Consider the following 20,563-nt stretch of genomic DNA (forward strand, 5'->3'; position numbering starts at 1 on the left):
GGTCGTCTCGGTGTCCCCGTCCTCGCTGGGCGCAGAAAGATCAGAGTGTTGCCGTCCACCATCGGGGCGCCTCCCACCCACGCCGCTGCGGGGGGCCTGGGCCACGCAGGGGTCGGGTGTGGGGGGTCCCGGGCAGGTGGTAGCGGCGTCTCCGCATTCTGGACACTAACCACTACAGGGGCGCTAAGACGTTCCCCCCAACCGGAGCCTTGAAGGCGCTGCGCTCGGCCACCGCGGGCGATCGCGACCCCTGCGGGGGACCTCCCCCACCAACCCTCCCCAGGTGCGCGGTGCCGGGGGACCCCGGGCGCTGCCCTCCAGCGCCCCCTCGGGGCCGGGTCTGTGGCCGGCGCGACCGCGGACTTTGGGGGGGTTGTCCCGAGGGGCGGGGGTCGCCGGCCGGCCCGCGGAGGGGAGGGGGAGAGCGGCGGTGGGGGGGTTGGGGGAGCAGGGGCCGGGGCCGTGCGTGCGAGGCCGGGCCGCGGCCGCCGCGCCCTGGGGCTGCGACTCCGGCTCCGGCTCGGGCTCGCCATGGCTGCGGCGGCGCCGTGAGGAGGAGTCCGCGTCCTCGGTGGCGGCGGCGGCGGCCGGCTCCAGGCCGGGTTTTGGCGCCGCCCGCCTGCTGCCTCCTGGCGGCTCCTGAACTCCAGCCCCCTCTCTATCAGCCGCTCACTCCGTCTCAATATGTCTCAAGATGGCGGCCAATGTGGGATCGATGTTTCAATATTGGAAGCGCTTTGATTTACAGCAGCTGCAGGTCAGGCTCCTCCGCGCTCGGCCTCGAGTCCGGGGGTGGGGGCTGCGGGCGGTCGCGGCCTCCGCCGGGGGCCCCGGGCTGGCCCAGCCGCCGGGGGGCCCGCGGCGGCAGGGAGGAGGGGGGTGCCGGGCACCGCGGGGCCGAGTCGGGGCCGGGTCCCTCCCGCTCCCCGGCCCCCATTGATCACTCGCTTGATCGGAAATTGATCCTCTTTGTTCAATTCATCGATCAGCCCAAGATGGCGCCGGGAGCCGCCGCCGCCACCACTGCCCCAGGTGTCTGCCCCCACCCCGGGCGCCCCCCCGGGCCCCGCGCCGCCGCCGCCGCCAGCGCCGCCGCCGCCGCCGCCGTTGCCGCCGCGGGACCGGGGAGGGGGCGGCCCCGGCGGCCCGCGGGGCGCGCGCGCGAGCGGGGAGCAGGCGGCGGGGGGCGGGCGGCGGCGGGCGCCGGGAGGGGGCCGCGGCCCGGCGGTGGCGCCCGCCCGCCCGCTCGCCCCGCGCCCCCGGCCCGCCGTATTCCCGGGGAAAGTTTGTGGGGAGTTGCTGCGGGGGGTGAAGCGCCTGCCTCTCCAGGAGGAGCCGCCGCCACTGCCGCCGGCGCGGCGGAGCTGGGGCTGGTGGCGCTGTGGTGCCGCCGGCTCGGGGGAGGGTCAGAGCGGCCACCGGCGGCGGCGGCGGCGCGGCCCGGCTCCGGCCAGGCGGGCGGGTGGCCGGGCGGGCGCCCGCGCTCCCTACCCCGGGCCGGCCCCGGCCGCCGCCCCCGGCTGTCACCGGCCCGGGCCGCGCCGCCGCTCCGGCACCCCGCGTGTGGCTCCCGGCGCAGACCCTCGGGTTTGTTTACGTCCCGGGGAGCGCCCCGGGGCCACCCGCGCACCTCGCGGCCGCCCCGCTCTTTTGTGTGCCTGTGTCAGTGACGCGGACCTGTCCCTCCGTGGCGGACCCCCGCGGGGGCGCTTTGGGGAAACTTGGCGAGGGGCGGCGGGGGTGCCCCCGCGCGCAGTGCCGCTGGGTCCCGGTGTCCCGGACCGCCGGGTGCGGGCGCGGAAGGAGGAGGCTGCAACTTTCCCCGAGCGCAGGCCCCGCGCTGTTCCCCCGGGTGCGCAGGCGGGGTACGCTGCCTCCCCGCCGCCGGTCCGAGCTGCGATCGCCGCGCGCCTGGGGGCTCCGGCGGCCCCCGGTGACCTGCGGCGCCCGGTCCCTTCCTTGCCTCCCCTCGGGGCTTCTGCCCTCTCTGCAGGGCCCGCCATGGAGCGCGCGGCGGGTGCGCTCGGAGATGCCTTCTCGGGCCGAGTTCTCGAAAGCAGAGCCGTGGGGGCCCTTTGGGACCGTGGCGTGCCGGGCGGTGGTCCGCGCGCAGAGTCCCCGGCGCCGCGGGGGGACCGTGCTGGGGCTCCCCGGCCCGCGCCCGAGCCGCCGCCGTGCCCGCCTGCCACCCCCCGCCTGGAGGAGCGGCGCACCCTTAGGGTCCGCCCCGCACGTGCCAGCTCGGCGCCCGCGGCGCCCGGACAGCCCCGGGACTCTGCCAGGTGGATGTTGTGCGTAGCCGGAGCCAAGTTAAAGGTGAGCGGCCTGTGGGCCAGAAGTCCCGAGATTGCAGGCGCGAAGGGAACCGGGGATGTCGGGGGGTGCCCGGGTCCCGCGGCTTAGAATGCTCCAGGGCGGCCTGGTGCTGTGGGAGGGGATAGGAGGGTTCCTCAGGGCCCCTGGGGAACTGCAGCTGCTCCCAACTGCTAAGGTGTGCGTGAAGGTAAACTTGGCTGAACTTTCCTAACCTGGAGGACTGGTGACAGTGACCTACAGCAATACCTTTGGGAGCAAAGCTCTAGATGCAGGCTTGTATGAAACGAAGCGGGTTGGATTAAAACATATTTAAATGGAATCTGACAACTTTAATTGTATATGCTTGTTTTCTGCTCTTGCCTACTAAGAACGATAAAGCCGAGTCATAGTCGTTATGAAATTTCCTGAAATTTCTCTCTTAACTAGGAAGAAGACTATGCGAAATATGTATTTCCGATAAGATTAAAACTTAAAGGAGTTTAAGTATTTATTGACTAAAATAGATTACTCCAAAGTGTCTATTGTGTAAATTAGATTCCTGGATGTAATGAACACAGCCGAATGGCATTTTTGATAAATTGGTCTACCCTGTTTTAGTAAAAATAGCTCCCTTTTACCATAATTTAATTCCTGTGCTTACTGTAAAACCCGTTGTGGAGTTTTAAGAGACAAACGTTATTATTATTATTTTTCTCTCTTGTCTTCCTAAATGTGACATCCTAACTTAATATCAATGAAGTGTCTTTTTTAAAGCATCCTGGCAAAATTGCCTGGAAACTGGATTTGGTTTCTAGAGTTACTAGATTTTAAGAACTCTAAACCATCCTGTCCCCCATATTAGCCACTTCTTCAGGGGATCAGGGCTCCAGGATTCCATCGCAAGTTTCCATGTCAGCTTACTTGCACTTTATGTGGATATTAAGAAGAAATCAAAACTAAACCCCAAAACAAAATCCCTTATTTGAACGTCATTCCTCTTTACTCCTTTGCTTTTGGTGGTTGCTAATGATTTGGCCTTAGATGATTTCCTATGGGTTTGCAAATTTCAATTGAATACGGAATGTCAAAGTTCAAGTCTCAGGCCAATCTGGTTCTTTCTCTGGGCGGTGAGGAGGCCTTTGGTGTTGGTGTCTGGTTAATTCCCACCAATAGTCAGTGAGTCAATAGAACGACAGTTTGGGAGAGAATTCATTAGTTCCAGATTTTTCTCATTTTTCCAGACCTCTTTATACTGAGATCGGGTTGACACCTGGGGGTAAAGAGGCTGATCAGTCTTAGCAGAGAGATGTCAGTCTTAGCAGGTTGGAGATGTCAGCGGGTCCAGGTGAGGTTGGGCAGTTCCGTAGTTCTGCAACCCTGGCTCACTGGGTTCTTGTCCCTCGGCTTCCTGGGGCTTGAAGCTGCCGCCTTGGCACAGGAGCGCGTGCTAGGGAAGAGAGCTTCTGAAGACTGTGTTTTATTCCGTTTCCTTTTTAGTCCCAAGGGCTTGTGGTATGGAAGTTTCAGTGCTTTGGTATTGCTAAGACTAGTTGGACAAGTTTTTTATCCTATCTCAGACTTGTAAAAACCAGGTTTTCTTTTCTTTTTAAATAAGAAAAGCACTGTTATGTAAATTTGTCTTTTAAATACATATTTGAAAAGAGGACACTTTCTAAGACAAAGCTCATGGCACTCTGTATGTTAGTGGAGCTTTGAACTCTTTGGGATGGGGCCTGCCAATGACTACCTTCCCTTTGGGACATTATTCCCACATGGTGACCAGCCTTCCCCTTTAAGCAGCCTCTGCAAAAGTAAACTTGAAAAGTTGCCTTCTTTTTCAGAATCAAAAAACAATTTCAGTTTTGCTGAAAGTCCATTTTCTGATGGCTTTTTTCCCCCGTTGTGGAAGTGTGTATGTTACTGGCTGTCCAGTACGGTTTGCCATAATAAGTATATTATTTTAATTAAAATGTCCCATCTAGTACCCTTTATAAAAGAACAGTTCAAGAAATTACACCACTGCTGCTCCTGCTTTTGTTTTCTTGGTTCTTTTAATATGGGTGTCTTTGAGGTTGGATGTGGGAAGGGGTCATTGGCAGTTGATTTAAGTTTTTTCCTATGTGAAACTCTTTTTTTTTCCTTAAAGGTGCAAGTTGGTGAGTTAATGCAACAACTCCTGGTACAGTTGAGTCCACAGAGACCCCTTTGACTGCATCCTCAGCTTCATGTATCTCCTGTCGGTAGTTAGCCAACCTAAGAAAGTTGAAAGGGCCAAATAGTCCAATACCTTCAGGAATGATTCTCTCTAAATCCACTGAGCTAACCTTAAAAATGCAGTCTGGTGAACTGTGCTGAGCCCGAAATCTTTAATGGCTATTTAAAAAGTCTCCTGTTTTTGTACAATTAAGACAAACCCATCAGGGTTTATACGGGAGCTGTGAAGGAACAGTAGTTTGTGCTCTCTGATTCCCCTCCGGGTCTACCTGTAGCAGTAAACAATCAAAACCACTCCTGAGGCTGGGCGCAGTGGCTCGGCTCAGGCCTGTAATCCCAGCACTTTGGGAGGCCAAGGCAGGTGGATCACGAGGTCAGAAGTTCAAGACCAGCCTGGCCAACATGGTGAAACCCTGTCTCTACTAAAAACACAAAAATGAGCTGGGCATGGTGGCACGTTCCTGTAATCCCAGCTACTCGGGAGGCTGAGGCAGGAGCATTGCTTGAACCGGGACCCAGGAGGTGGAGGTCGCAGTGAGCCGAGATCACGCCACTGCACTCCAGCCTGGGCTACAGAGCGAGACTCCGTCTCAAAAAAAAAAAAACAAACAAACAAAAAAAACACTCCTAAGGCTGTACTCGCTTTCTGTGTCTTAGGAGAGAAAACAAGGCTAGAAGTAGAAAATCCACATTTGTTTCAGCTCCTCTGTAATGCCCAGGAACGTCTGTTTTTAGTGAAATGAAGGAAGGACACATTTGTTAGGGGAAAACTCATACATTTCATAAACAGAGAAATTGATCATATGAAGAATCCTACAGAGGTAGGTTAAATTCCTACCTGTGCTTCCATTTCAAATAGTTTACACATTTGTCACATGTAAATTTCACAGACAGGTATATCTGACGAATTGTAACATAAATGCTCCGTGAAAGGCAACTCTAACCATTATTTGAATATACAGGATCCAGGATCATGAGTTATTGTAGAAATTACTTAAGACCTATTTAAAGTTATTGAACACATAACTTTAAAAAATATAATTGCTCTCTCTATGAAAAGTGACTTTTATTAGTAATTGTCAAAGACAGAAATTTGTCTGTCTTGTCCTTTTGTTTTGTCTGAAGCCCCGCGTTATCGCTGCAGAGAGAGAGTTTTGGTTTCCACCGAAATTTCCCTGCCTCCGATTGTTTAAACCAGACCCTTAATCTTATTTTAACATATTTAAAATGTTCAAAAAACCCGGAAGAATTGTTTTGTGTAAGTAGCAAGCGAATGTAGCTTAAACACTCAAGCAATTCTGGTATCTAATTGGAAACAGGTGGAATTCTTGGAATCCCATGTTTGAGTCTTTTTATAGCAAAGCCCAGGGACACTTTTCACTTATAGCCATTCGTTTTGTCGAAGCTATTTGAAGAGGGGCCCCACAGCCTCTCCTTATGTCCCACTGTTACTTACCTGGACAAAGCAGTCGTGCTGGGCGCTTTAGGAACTGGATACCTGTGAATGCCTGGATGCCGAGAGAAGTGTGTGTGTATGTGTGCCGATAATGGAGTGAAAAAAGAATCTAATGGTATGGTTAGACAAGCAATTTAATATCTGCATTGTTATATGACTTTAGAGCAAAGAATTTGTGAATTCATTTGTGATTTCTGACTTGATGAACCTTGACTGACCAGAGCATGTAGGTACGTTTTATTATACCCCAATAATGATATAGAATTCAGAGAGAAGATACTCCCCACCCCCCCAAAAAAGTTCTACATTTAGAGAATATAAACTCCACCAGCAACCAAAAAAGTATTAACTTGGTGAGGGGGATATTTTCTTTTCTTCTCTTTTTTCTTTTTTTGAGACGGAGTCTCGCTCTTTCGCCCAGGCCGGAGTGCAGTGGCGCTATCTCACTATCTCAGCACACTGCAAACTCCGCCTTCTGGGCTCACACCATTCTCCTGCCTCAGCCTCCCAAGTAGCTGGGACTACAGGCGCCCGCCACCACACCTGGCTAATTTTTTGTATTTTTAGTAGAGACCGGGTTTCACCATGTTAGCCAGGATTGTCTCAATCTCCTCACCTCATGATCCTCCCGCCTTGGCCTCCCAAAGTGCTGGGATTACAGGCGTGAGCCACCGCGCCCGGCCTGTTTTCTTTTCTTTTCTTTTTTTTTTTTTTTGAGACGTGGTTCTGTTGCCCAGGCTGGAGTGCAGTGGTGCGATCTCGGCTCACTGCAAGCTCCGCCTCCCGGGTTCAGGCCATTCTCCTTCCTCCGTCTCCCAAGTAGCTGGGACGATAGGTGCCCGCCACCATGCCTGGCTAGTGTTTTTTGTATTTTTGTATTTTTTTTTTTTTTTGAGACATAGTCTGGCTCTGTGGCCCAGGCTGGAGTGCAGTGGTGCGATCTCGGCTCACTGCAAGCTCCGCCTCCTGGGTTCACGCCATTCTCCTGCCTCAGCCTCCGGAGTAGCATTTTTAAGGTTAGCTCAGTGGATTTAGAGAGAATCATTAGCTGCGCCACCACGCCCAGCTAATTTTTTCTATTTTTAGTTGAGACGAGGTTTCACCGTGTTAGCCAGGATGGTCTCGATCTCCTGACCTCGTGATCTGCCCGCCTCGGCCTCCCAAAGTGCTGGGATTACAGGCGTGAGCCACCGTGCCCGGCCGATATTTTCTTAAATATTAATGGCAGGGCCCTCTGGATTGATGGTGTCATTTGACCCATTCTAGTTTTCAAGGCGTGGTCTTGAAAAGCAGTCGATCACCCTGGTTTTGGGATGTGTTTCAGAACCAAGTTTCCATGGTGTGTCAGTGTTGGATTTTCCTGCTGAGGACAGCTAAGGTTTGGTATGGAGCAGTTTTGGATTTGCTGAGCTGTAATCAGTCCAGCTTCTCTGCTGTCTTCTGAGAAGGTTGATGGAGGAGAGTGGTCTTTGGCGGGGATGGCGGTTTCCCTGCAGGAAATGAACCGGGACTGAGGGGAACCTGTGCCGTTCCCCTCATTTGTGCTGCGCCTGAAACAGCTTTGAAGCACCTGGCTTGTGACTTAAAAGATTTTTAAAAAGCATTTGTGCCGCTCTATTCGGGTATTACACAGTGAGGGTGAACCATTCTTTTCGAAAGACGTCTAAGGCCGGGCGCAGTGGCTCATGCCTGTAATCCCAGCACTTTGGGAGGCCGAGGCGGGCAGATCACTTGAGGTCAGAAGTTCGAGACCAGCCTGGCCAACATGGCAAAACCTCATCTCTACTAAAAATACAAAAATTAGCCTGGCGTGGTGGTGCATGTCCATAATCTCAGCTACTCGGCAGGCTGAGGCATGAGAATTGCTTGAGCCCAGGAGGTGGAGGTTGCAGTGAGCTGAGATCGTGTGACTGCACTGCAGCCTGGGTAACAGCGCGAGACTCTGTCTCAGAAAAAAAAAAAAAGAAAAACATCTAATTTGTTGTAAAACCTGTCAAGAACCTTCCCTTTAAAAAGCTAACACCTCTCTAATAAAAATAATTTTAATTTTGTTGTAATTAAATTCAGAGAGGATGATGTTAGTGCACAAAATAAAGATTGTCAATTTCTTTATTTTAATCCAACGGCATTTCCTTACTGCAGGAGGCCCAGGACCATTGGCAGAAATTTTGTGTTGATTAGAGCCTCGGGCCATGGGAAGTGCAGGTACTGTGGCCACAAAGTTCGTCGCCCAATCCCTGGCTGACCCCACAAGCAGGATTGGTACAGATCCCACCCTCAGGGGTCTTCCTACACAGAGAAACATAATCACACAGGTGACTGGAACGGAGCCAGGGACGGCGGTGTTCCTTCCAGGGGTTTACTAACACTGCCAGCAACTCAAGAACCGGCCAGCCAGGAGTTTCATAGTAAGTGAAACTGGCTTGGTTCTGCTTCCTTTCATGAGAACCTTTGTGAAAATGAGCCCAATAAGGGGTCCAAACCTTTATAAAGCACAGGACCCCCCAGAGTGGACCGGGACCCGGCCGACTCCATCAGCCGAAGCTTGAAATCTTGGATGGTCTGGATGATCTTGACCGCGTGTGATTGATGCAGTTAACGAAGGAGGAAATTAACAGAGCTTACTCTGAGACACCAGGGAAGTGGCTTGTTCTTTCTTCGGGTTACTTTGAGTGGATACTGGCACACTGCTTGTTTTCTTATAGATACCTTTCTGTTGGGCTGTGTTTATTCAATAAGGAAATGCAGTTAACATTTTTTTAAAAAGTGAACCATGGGTTATGAGGTGTTCCGAGTTTGGTTAAGGGAAAAACAAATTGACAAATTAGCTCTTTCTTAAGTGAGTATTGCGAAACAGTGAGAAATAGAATGCCTGTCGTACTGTCATTAAAAATTTATCTGGGTGTTGACAGCTTTTTGTTAAATGTAAGATATTCAGATCCTGTCCACCCAGCATATGAAAAAACCAAACCAAACCGAAAAATAAAACGCAACACAAAAGGTTCTTTCCATTTCCCCCCGAAAGCAAGACAATTTTTCTTAAACTGGGGCTTTCTCCCTAATGAATTGCCATGATTTTGTTTTCTCTAACATAGTTTTATATCTTTAAGACAGAACGAATATCAACTCTTTTTATTTTATTTTTTGAGATGGAGTCTCACTCTGTCGCCCAGCCTGGAGTGCAGTGGCATAAACTCCGCTCACCGCAACCTCCACCTCCCAAGTTCAAGTGATTCTCATGCCTCAGCCCCCTCCGAGTAGCTGGGATTACAGGCATGCACCACCACGCCTGGCTAATTTTTGTGTTTTTAGTAGAGGCAGGGTTTCACCATGTTGGCCAGGCTGGTTTCAAACTCCTGACCTCAAGCAGCCCACCCCCTTCGGCCTCCCAAAGTGGTGGGATTACAGGTGTGAGCCACCGTGCCTGGCCTCCACTCTTTTTAGACCTTTGTTGAATTGTTGTTTTGGGCCTGTAAGTTCCTCTGGCTTATTGCCACTTTCCCCCCGTTTCTAGGGAAGAAATGATTTTTTAGATAAAAAATAATTTGATAAAAGGTAGCAGATGATACCAAAGGTAAATCTTTGTCTTGAAGAGCCTGAAGCTGTGAGCACTGGTAAAGCCGTGGGCTGCAGTGAGGGAAGGGCGGGCTTGGAGCCGCCCTCAGCCTAGCCTCCGGGTGTTAGCTGGAGTCCTTGCTGTCAGGACAGCCTGTCACTTCTCGCCCTTCTCCTGCCCTGCCAAGCCTGTCCCTTCCTGTGTTGTGACAACTTTTTTTTTTTTTTAAACAAGTATTTCTACAGCTCCATTATTTTGAGATTCTTGGAGGAAAGATACTATGTAAATGAAAATTAAAAATAAAATTCTCCCTGGAGGGAATCGTATACATGTAATGTTTTTGATGAGGTTTGGAAAAGACTTTCATTCTCTCTGGAACTGGGAACATTCTGTGGCTCCCGTCACCATTTCTGTGTCACTCTGAAAGGTGTGGCAGATAATGGTGAAACACATTATCTTCTGTTTTTCACCAAGTAGTTGACCCAGAACTTGAACCCGTGCAGTCCTGGGTCCAGTGAATTATTTCCATTGCATACAGTTCTGCCGTGTCCTCGCTGAGAGTGTAGTCAGCAACCGGCCGGAGAACACCAACCTTTCAAAGAAAAAGGGCTGGAGTCCCCAACATACAGAGATTACAGCTAAAATTACGACCAGAGCTGTAAATCAAATCCCGTCTTGCCTTCCTATTCACACAGCAGAGATGTTATAAGTCATACAGGTTTGAGACAGAAAATTGAGAGCAGAGGAGCATGTGTTTAAACCAGCATAGAAACATTTATTTACCAGAATTGCTTTATTTCAGCCGTATCTCAACTCGTTGCTTACACAGTAACTCATGCTGTCTCGTCACTCAGCCAAGTGGGAGACAAGTTCAGGTTTCTGCTCCATGGGGTCCAGGAGCCTGCCATCACCGGTGAGCCTGGAGGACCACAAGGTGGCCAGGGCCCTTGGAGAGCTTTGCTGCAGAATTGTAAAGCTACCACCTGGAGCTGGCCGTCCCAGAGGGAAGGCTTGGTCATCTCTTCCCCTCCACCTGGTCCTTAGCCCCAGTCCTGCAGTTTGTCAGCATTGACGTGGGACTGGGAGAGGAAGGATGTTGCCAGTTATGGTTGAATGTCATTGTCAGGGGAGTAAGAAGTAGTCTGTGATTGTTTTACGTGGCTCTGTGTTGGTATATAATTATGCTGTCATCTCAAAACGCCCTGATACCTTAATGAAATCTGTGTGTGTGTGTGTGTGTGTGTGTGTGTGTGTGTGTGTGTGTGTTTGCAGTTAGTCTTCAGGGCTGCTTATTGTGTGTGAGAGCCAAGTCTTTCTAACACACAAGAGCTGAGTGCATCGTCTTTTACTTGTTTCAAAACTGCCCATTCGAAACAGGTCGCAATCCATTATAAATGCAGCTGCCAGATTAATCTTCCCGAACCATTGATTTCATCATGCCATTCCTCTCCTTAAACATCCATGGTGGCCCACTTAGGCACAGAGTGGAGACCACATTTCTTAGGGTAGCAGACAGAGTTCCTGATAGTCCTTTCTGCCTCACCTAAACCTTTTCCATCCGAGCTAGAAAGACTCCAGAATCTTGCTTATTTGGGGGAGCTCCCTCCTCCTCCCTCTGTACATCTGAGCTTCAAGCCTACTTCAGAATTTTTTTGTTTTTTTTTGTTTTTGATTTTTTGAGGCAGGGTCTTGCTCAGTTGCCCCGACTGGAGTGCAGTGGTGAGATCATAGCTCACTGAAGCCTTGACCTCCCGGGCTCAAGCAATCCTTCCACCTCAGCCTCCCAGGTAGCTGGGACTATAGGCATGCACCACTACGCCTGGCTGATTTTTCAATTTTTTTTTTTTTTTTTAGAGACAGGGTTTTGCCCTGTTCCTCAGGCTGGTCTTGAACTCCTGGGCTCCAGTGATCCTCCCTCCTTGGTCTCCTAAAGTACTGGGATTATAGGTGTGAACCACTGCGCCCGGCCTTCAAGCCTGTTTCATGCATTCCTTTTTCTTTTGCCCCTGTGTGCCCGGCAGTAGTGATGGAGACTTAAAATAGCAGTGGCTTCCCGCCTAGAGGGGTGGACAGGACTGGCAGGACGAGGCTGGGATGGATGGAGCTGTGTGTCTGAGCCTCTGGGAAGGCTGCAGGAAGGGCTTAGAAGGCGGGTCTGGGAGTGGGCAGGGGGCACCCAATGAGTTCTGTGTGCTTGGGGATGTGTGGGAGAGGGCTTGCCAGCAGAACAGTCGTGGGGTGGCCAGGGATCTCTAGGGCTCCCCTCTGAGCTTGGGTTCCCTCCCTCTGCCCTGGTTATCCGTTGGGTACCCAACACACCATCGCCACACAGGCCCCCACTCTCTGCCTTGTGTGTCTGATTTAGGACTCATTCAGCTGGTTAAGAATGCAAAATTAATTCTTTTTTTAAATATAGTGAAAGCAGGTAGATTATATTAAAACGGCTGTGTTTTGAAAGCTATTGATAGGTACACCTATGGAGTAGATGTTTCTTTTTCAGTCCCATTAGTTATCTTTCTGTGCAAAGTAATGTAAGTGTTACTTTTTCAGTCCCATTAATTATCTTTCTTTGCAAAGTAGCATAAGTGTTGGTTAAAATACAGTTGACCCTTGAACAACATGGGGGTTAGGGGCTGATCCCTTCTCCTGTTCCCCGCCACCCTGCCTGCCCAGTCAAAAATCCATGTATAACTTTTTTTCCTCCCCTCCCCTCCCTTTCCCTCTCCTCCGCTCTCCTCCCCTCCCCTCCCCTCCCTTTCCCTCTCCTCCGCTCTCCTCCCCTCCCCTCCCCTCCCTTTCCTCCCGTCCCCTCCCCCTCCCCTCCCCTCCTCTCTTCTCTTCTTTCTTTTCTGTTCTGTTCTCTTTTCTTTTCTTTTCCTTTCCCTTCCTTTTCAGACAGGGTCTCACTCTGTCACCCAGGTTAGAGTGCAGTGACATAATCATAGCTGACTGCAGCCTGGACATCCGGGGCTCAAGCAGTCCTCGCACATCAGCCTCCCAGTAGCTGGAACTACAGACACTCACCAGCATGCCTGGGTAATTTTTAATTTTTTTCTTTTTATAGAGACAGGGTCTTGCTTTGTTGCCCGGGCTGGTCTTGAGCTCCTGGGTTCAAGTAATCTTCCTGTCCCAGCCTCCTAAAGTGCTGCGATTATAGGCATGAGCCACCAGGCCCACATGAAACTTTTCATTCCCCAAAAACTTAATTGCTAATAGCCTACTGCTGATGGGAAGCCTTACCGATAACATAAACAGTTGCTTGATTAACATGTATTTTGTATGTTAATATGTGTGATATACTGTATTCTTAGAATGAAGTAAGCTAGAGAAAAGAAAATGTTACTTAGAAAGGCATAAGGAGGAGAGAATATATTTACTAATCAGAATGTAGAATGGATCATCATAAAGGTCCTCATCCTCTTTGCCTTCACATTGAGGAGTCTGAGGAGGAAGAGGAGGGGTTGGTCTTGTTGTTTCAAGGTGGTGGAGACTGAAGGGCTGGAGCAGGTGGAGGGGCAGTCAGGAGAAGCAGGCCCAATTGGTGTAACTTTCTTTTTTTTTTTTTTTGAGATGGAGTTTTACCCTGTCACCCAGGCTGGAGTGCAGTGGCAGATCTCGACTCACTGCAACCTTCGCCTCCCAGGTTCAAGTGATTCTCCTGCTTCAGCCTCCTGAGTAGCTGGGACTACAGACACCCACCACTACGCCCAGCTAATTTTTGTAGTAGAGACGGGTTTCACCATGTTGGCCAGGTTAGTCTCAGAATTCCTGACCTCAGATGATCTGTCCACTTCGGCCTCCCAAAGTGCTGGGATGACGGGCGGGAGCCACTGCACCCAGCCCCACTCAATGTCACTTTTATGATGGAAAAAGAATATCTGTGTGTAAGTGGCCCTACACATTTCAAACCTGTGTTGTTCAAGAGTCAGCTATATGTATAATTGTACCTGTGGCACACAGAACACAAAAAGATCCACATTTTTAAAAACAGCATTGGGCAGAACAATTTTTTGACAGAGGTTTGTTGTTTGACTCTGCTGATGGCCTGAACGGGAGGAAACTTCTCCATATGAACGAACGGGGAAAGTGCATGTTGTAGTTCTCAAAACTCAAAAAATCTAAGAGAAACCCAGCAGCAAGAAACACAGAGGTTTGGGTGTCAGCATCGGAGGAATGTCTCATGTCTGTCTTGTGCCCCAAACCCCGTCCCATGGGTCTGGCCTGTGTCTGGGCAAAGGCACGCCCAGCTCCGGGTCGGCCCCATTTCAGAGCAGTGGCCCTCATAGGCCCGCGTGCTTTGTGGCCTCTTCATTTAGTCAAAGAAAGTACCTAGGATATTTTTGTAGAGGTGACGTCACTGTCTGGCTGCAGAAGCATTTGCTTGGATTTGGGGAAGTGAGGGCTGGGAGAGGAGGGCTTAGAGAGGCAGGATGCCCAGGCCCAGTGCGGGTGGCTGATGGGGGGTGGGCTTAGCGTCTGCAGGGACAGGGTGGAGGGAGAGGAGCCACCCCAGGCAGGGGGAGGGGGTGTGCCCCCTTTGGGATATGGAGGTTTTGGGGGGCTGGTGGGAGGGAATTCTAGGGGTCGAGCCCCTGGGGAAAAGGAGGCTTTAAGGTCAGTGGAAAAGTGGGTGCCGAAGTCTGGAAGATGAGTTGAAACCTGGAGTTTGAAGCCCAGGGAGGATTTTGTTGGAGTGTTGGCTGGTGCTGGAGAGTTTTGCATCACTTGGGGTGGGGTGGATCGAAGAATTAATTTGAACTGGCACAGCACCGCTTGTCTTGACTTTCCCTGTTCTGGAGTGAGGACGGCTTGATGTTTTGGCAAAAGGAGTAGTGGAGAGAGAGAATGTTGCTTGTAGGATTGGGTTCCACACACCATATCCAGTTTTACATCCACTGGTGACAAGACAGGAGCTTTTCTATTTTTATTTTGTATTTTTATGTTTTTGTGCACTAACAGTAATGGTTTCATGGGGACAGATGGCAGGCGGGCACGGGCTTAGGCTCTTGGTTTATTTCATGTTACTTGCATGACAGCCCTATGGAGCTGTGTACCTGCATAGGTGAGAAGCCGGGAGTTGGGGTTACATCCCGGACTTTGCCGAGCTCCAGGTGTGTTTTTCCTCCCGACCTGTGCTGTTCCCTAGACAACCCTCAGCTGAAGCAGTGGGGTCATCAGGTGACTCGGAAGGGACCTCTTCTCAGGGGCCCCCCAAGATGAGCTCGGCTGGGTCTGGGTCACTTAGCAGTGAGCAGCTGGGGATGGAAATGGGGCGGGGTGGGTGGGCTTGAGGGGAGCACTTTCTCGGGGAGGCCTGGCTGGAGCCTTGCCCTGGCAAGAGACTTCAAACTCAGCCCCACAGAGAAGGGTCATCTGATGATAGAATCACAGCTGCCTCATCATTCCCATTAGCAAACTTCATCTGATAGTTGGGGTACGGTTGTGGCTCGGGCTGTAAGGACCTCCCCTGTTGCATTACTCGCTATCCTCAGATGCCCCATCCTTGCCTGAAGCAAGTTTGTTGAAAGAGTTTTGGGGAGCTGTTAGGAGAGAGGCCTGGTCATGGGGCCCGAGGGGCCCAGAGGAGCAGCCTGCTCTGTCTGTGGGCGGTTCGGTGAGCGCTAGATGGGGCGTCTCTACAGGACTTTCCTCTGAGATGCCAGGGCTATGCCCCTGGGTGCTGGGGAGTGAATTGCCCGTAGATGCTGATACTTGTACTTAACCCTGTGGTGGTCAAGACCAGATCCCCACTCTCCAAGCCCCTGGGAAACTGGTTGATGTAGCCCCTGCAGTGATACCACACTGAAATCCATGCAGATCCCCTCACATGGTTGGGGCAGCACCCACCACACAGGCTTCTGCTCTGAGCTACGTGGGATGTTGGGCGTGTGTTTTCTGTTTTTTTTTTTTTTTTTTTTTTTTTTTTTTTTGAGACAGAGTCTCGCTCTATCCCCCAGGCTGGAGTGCAGTGGTGCAATCTCGGCTCACTGCAAGCTCCACCTCCCAGGTTCACGCCATTCTCCTGCCTCAGCCTCCCGAGTAGCTGGGACTACAGGCACCCGCCAGCACACCCGGCTAATTTTTTTTTTGTATTTTTTAGTGGAGGCGGAGTTTCACCATGTTAGCCAGGATGGTCTCGATCTCCTGACCTTTTGATCCTCCCACCTTGGCCTCCCAAAGTGCTGGGATTACAGGTGTGAGCCACCGCGCCAGGCTGTTGGGCGTGTGTTTTCTAAGAGACTGATTTCATAAGACATGTACCAGTGGCCGGCTGGCCTGAGAGAAACAGCCTGGTCACAGCAACATCCCTGAGATCTTAGCTTCTTTTCCTTGGGGAATTATCACTGGACTGGAGAACTGAGGTTTTGGGCCACTCTGGATTCAGATGCTTTTGTTGTTGTTGTTTTGAGACAGGGTCTTGATCTGTTGTGGACTACAGTGGTGGGATCATAGCTCTCTGCAACCTCGAACTCCCAGGCTCAAGTGATCCTCCCACCTCAGGTTCCCCAGTAGCTGGGATTACAGGCATGCGCCACCACGCCAGGGTAACTTTTTTGTATTTTTTGTAGAGACGGGGGTCTCACTGTGTTGCCCAGGCTGGTCTTGAACTCCTGGCCTCAGGTGATCCTCCTGCCTTAGCCTCTGAAAGTGCTGGGATTCCAGGCCTGAGCCGCCATGCCTAGCCCCGATTTTTAAACTGAAGAGGGATGGTTCAGTTGTTGGGGTGTGTCTTGGAGGATCCTTCCAGAAGCCCCACATGGAAGGCGGGCTAGAGTGAGGAGAGAGGGGTGATAATGGAACCAGGAGGGTGTGGTGGTCATGGCCCAGTGAGAGGATGCCAGGCTGTGGCCATGCCAGACTCAGTGTGCCTGGCCCTGGCATTTCAGGCAAGGACCACTGAGGGGTGATGGGAGAGATGGGGCTGGGTGAGTGGCATTTCCGCAGGCATCCAGCGGGGTGCGAAAAACTGAGGTTGGGGAACAGCAGGGGCAGGGAACAGCCTGTGGAGGGTGTGGTCATCAGTGTCCCCCACCAACGTGGCACATCCAGCGAGCCCACTGTGTCCCCAGCGCCTGCGGTGCAGGGGGCTGGCACCTCCAGGGGCGGGCTTCGTGCAGACGTCCACCCAGTCAGGCCCCACAGGTTTATCAAACACAAGTGGGGCGACAGGACCCACACTTCGGCGTTGGATGTGACTCACACCCACGGGGAGTTGGCTTGGAGTTCCTTTATTCATCCCTATTTGCTTTCTGTCTGTAATCCTTTGTAATTCCCTGGTTTCATGATGTAATTCTAATGGAAATAAACCCGAACCTTTCAAAATTATGTAATTAATTGCATTCAGCTTCAATGACAATGACTAATTATAGTGATACCTGGTGGCAAGGCAGGTACCTACTGCTGGGGGGCTCCTGTCTGCTTGGTACTAGGACTGCCATTTCTGGGCGCATCGGAGCAGCTGCACAGGGGTTCAGCTGGCTGCCCTGTGGCCTGCTTTGGTGCCTCTGGTTCCCACCTTACCAGGAGCAGCGCCACAGCCATGCAGGGAGGGGCCGGAGAGGGCGGCGGTGTGCAGGGAGGAGCTGCTTAGGGGTGGGAGGGCTTGGACTTGTCTGCAGGTTAAAGAGAAGTCTTGCTGGGAAAGTAATTTCGGGGCTGGTTCCCTGAGGGCATTCTTCTTTGATTCACCTATTTTCCTGAGAAAAAGGAGGGAGCGTGCGTTCGACTGAACGTGAAGGGTTCAAGGATCGGAAAGGCAAGCCAGGTACAGTGGCTTAACACCTGTAATACCAACACTTTGGGAGGCTGAGGCAGGAGGATTGCTTGAGCCCAGGAATTCAAGACCAGCCTGGGCAACACAGTGAGACCCTGTCTCTACAAAAAAAAAAGAAAAGAGAAGAAATTAGCCCAGCATGGTGGCTCACACCTGTAATACCAATACTTTAGGAGGTTGAGGCAGGAGGATCGTTTGAGCCCAGTAGTTCAACACCAGCATGGGCAACAGTGAGACCCTGTCTCTACAGAAAAAAAAAAAGAAAGAAAGAAATTAGCTGAGCATGGTGGTGCACACCTGTGATCCTGGCTACTCAGGGGGCTGAGGCAGGAGGATCGCTTGAGCCCAGGAGTTGGAAGCTGCAGTGACATATGACAGTGCCATTGCACTCCAGCCTGGGTGACAGAGCAAGAGGAAGACTCTGTCTCTTAAAAAAAAAAAAAAAAAAAAAAAGAATCCAAAAACAAGCTTATGGAGAAGGAAGAAAGTGCGACAGTCACCTCGGGGCATGGAAGAGCAGAAGATGGATGTCAGGTTAAAAACCATTACTGTGCTGTAGTATTTCCAGGAGGCCAAGTCCAGGGCTCTGGGACCTGTACACTGTGACATCAGACCCTAAAACAGAGCTCTGAGGTTTTAGCCTTCCCAGAAAGTCTGTATCCTTTTTGCAGATCGGTTTTATTTTGTGTTAGGAGGAGGCGATTTTGCTAAGAAATCTTCATTGCAATTTTTCCCCCCAAATCAGGGCACTTGGCATCTCCTTCTAACAGGGGGTGCAGAGTCTGTCCTAGAATGGGACGCACAGTGTTCACATGAGGACCAAGTAGGTGGGGTGCTGGGCCGGCCCCTCTGATCCTGTCCTATCCCTGCACAGCCACGTGCCTTTCCTTATCCCCAGATGTTCTGTTGTCACGATTCTTCCAGGGAAGGATCTGGAAGTGGAATCCACAGGGCGGTGCCCAGGGATGGCCTTCAGTGCCTAGTGTTCTGTTTCAGAGAGATGCCTCTTCTTTATTTGAAAAGCTGATTCTTTCTTTCTTTTTTTTTTTTTTTTTTTTTTTTTTTTTTTTTGAGATGGAGTGTTCCTCTGTTGCCCAGGCTGGAGTGCAGTGGCACTATCTCAGCCCACTGCAAGGCACTATCTCAGCCCACTGCAACCTCCGCCTCCTGGGTTCAAGCGATTCTCCTGCCTCAGCCTCCCGAGTAGCTGGGACTACAGGCACCCGCCACCATGCCCAACTAATTTTTGTATTTTTAGTAGAGATGGGGTTTCGCCATGTTGCCCAGGCTGGTCTCGAACTCCTGACCTCAGGTGATCTACCTGCCTCGGCCTCCCAAAGTGCTGGGATTACAGGCATGAGCCACCATGCCCGGCCTTATTTTCTATTTTTAAAGAAAGAGCAGGACTGGAAACATTTGCATGCACAGTGAGTTTTAAAAAGTTCCTTTTTTTAGAGAGGACCAAGAAGGTGCAGAGTACTCTTGAAAAGAAATTTTTTTTCTATTCTAAACATGCTGCTTGTTGCCCTGGTGCAGAGAGCAGTTCTTTTGACACAATATCTCCGTCCTGTAACTTTTTTTTTAAAGCTAAAATTCACATAATATACCATTCACCTTTCCAAAGTTTAACATTCTGGCCATGTGCAGTGGCTCACTGCATGGTGGCCTGTAATCCCAGCACTTTAGGATGCTGAAGCAGGCAGATCACTTGAAGCCAGAAGTTTGAGATCAGCCTGGCCAACATGGCAAAACCCTGTCCCTACTGAAAATACAAAAATTAGCCAGGTGTGGTGGTGAGTGTCTATAATCCCAGCTACTCAGGAGGTTGAGGCAGGAGAATCTCTTGAACATGGGAGGTGGAGGTTGCGGTGAGCCAAGATCTCGCTACTGCACTCCAGCCTGGGTGACAGAGCGAGACTCTGTGTCATAAATAAATAAATAAAGTTTAAAATCCATGGATGTTTGGTATAGTCACAATGTCGTGCAGCCATCACCACGATCTAGTTCCAAAACGTTTCCAACACCCGACAAGAAACTCCCATACCTGTTAGCAGTTACCATCTGTCCTCCCTCCTGTACCCCCGGCTCCCTGTAACCATTCATCTATTCTCCGCCTCCATGCGTCTTGGGAATCATGGATTACGTGACCTTTGTGCCGTGGCTTCTCTCACGTAGCACAGTGCTTGCAGGGCTCACCTACATTGACTCATGCACGTGTCTGGGCCGCATTCTTTTTTATGGCTGAATAATATTCCCTGGTATGGGCATACCAGGTTTTGTGTATCCTTTCATCAGCTGGTAAACATTCGAGCTGTTTCCACTTTTTTGGCCATTGTGAATAACGCTGCTGTGAACATTCGTGTACAAATGTTTGTGTGAATGCAGTTTTCCATTTTCTTAGGTGCAATTGCCAGGTCATATGTAGTCACTCTGGGCTTCGCTTTTTGAGTCTGTTGCATTTTATTTATTTATTTATTTATTTTTGTGGGTGCGTATATTTATGGGGTACATGAGATGTTTTGACACAGGCATGCAATTCATAATAATCACATTGTGGAGAATGGGGTATCCATCCATCACAGATTTATTCTTTGTGTTACCAACAGTCCAATTATACACTTTTAGTTATTTTATTTATTTATTTATTTTGAGTTGGAGTTCCACTGTTGTTGCCCAGGCTGGAGTGCAATGGCACGATCTCGGCTCACTGCAATCTCCATCTCCCGGGTGCAAGCGATTCTCCTGCCTCAGCCTCCCGAGTAGCTGGGCCTACAGGTGCCTGCCGCCACGCCCGGCTAATTTTTGTATTTTTAGTAGAGACGAGGTTTCACCATGTTGGCCAGGCTGGTCTCGAACTCCTGACCTCAGGTGACCCACCTGCCCTGGCCTCACAAAGTACTGGGATTATAGGCGTGAGCCACCGCGTCCGGCTGCTTTTAGTTACTTTAAAATGTATGATTAAATTATGATTGACTATAGTCACCCTGTTGTGCTAGGCCTTATTCATTGATTCTATTTTTTTGTAGCCATTAGCCGTCCCCACCTCCCTGCATTGTTGCATTTTGACCTCTTATGTGTAAGTCCCGTTTGTTCTCCAGAATGCTTCTTTTAACACCCAGCCCATTCCATCTCTCTCTCTTCTGCCCTGGGTGTCATGCTGTCTCTTCCTCAGATCTCTCCTGGGGTGCAGGTGCTCCCTGCGAACCACTGCTGTGCACAAAGTGATTTTGTGCTCAGTAAGGTGGATCACTTGAGCCCAGGAGTTTGA

The 20,563-nt window shown here is 50.9% G+C and overlaps 1 protein-coding gene across 6 annotated transcripts in view; it reads left to right on the plus strand.

Annotated features, from left to right (window-relative positions):
- Positions 1–437: 437 nt before the first annotated feature.
- The window catches only part of CUX1 (cut like homeobox 1), a 474,797-nt gene continuing 454,671 nt past the window's right edge, over positions 438–20,563 (plus strand). For 4 of the 6 annotated variants that reach the window (XM_030796740.1, XM_030796741.1, XM_030796742.1 and 1 more), the window contains exon 1: positions 438–757. In XM_030796740.1, the coding sequence (XP_030652600.1) occupies positions 695–757 (63 nt within the window). In that variant the 5' untranslated portion in view covers positions 438–694. Of the gene's footprint in view, positions 758–1,567; positions 2,317–20,563 lie in introns of those variants that run through there. The other 2 variants (XM_030796739.1, XM_030796737.1) reach the window with 1 other exon arrangement.

This window comes from Nomascus leucogenys, chromosome 17 (assembly GCF_006542625.1).
Source record: "Nomascus leucogenys isolate Asia chromosome 17, Asia_NLE_v1, whole genome shotgun sequence".
NCBI lineage: Eukaryota > Metazoa > Chordata > Mammalia > Primates > Hylobatidae > Nomascus > Nomascus leucogenys.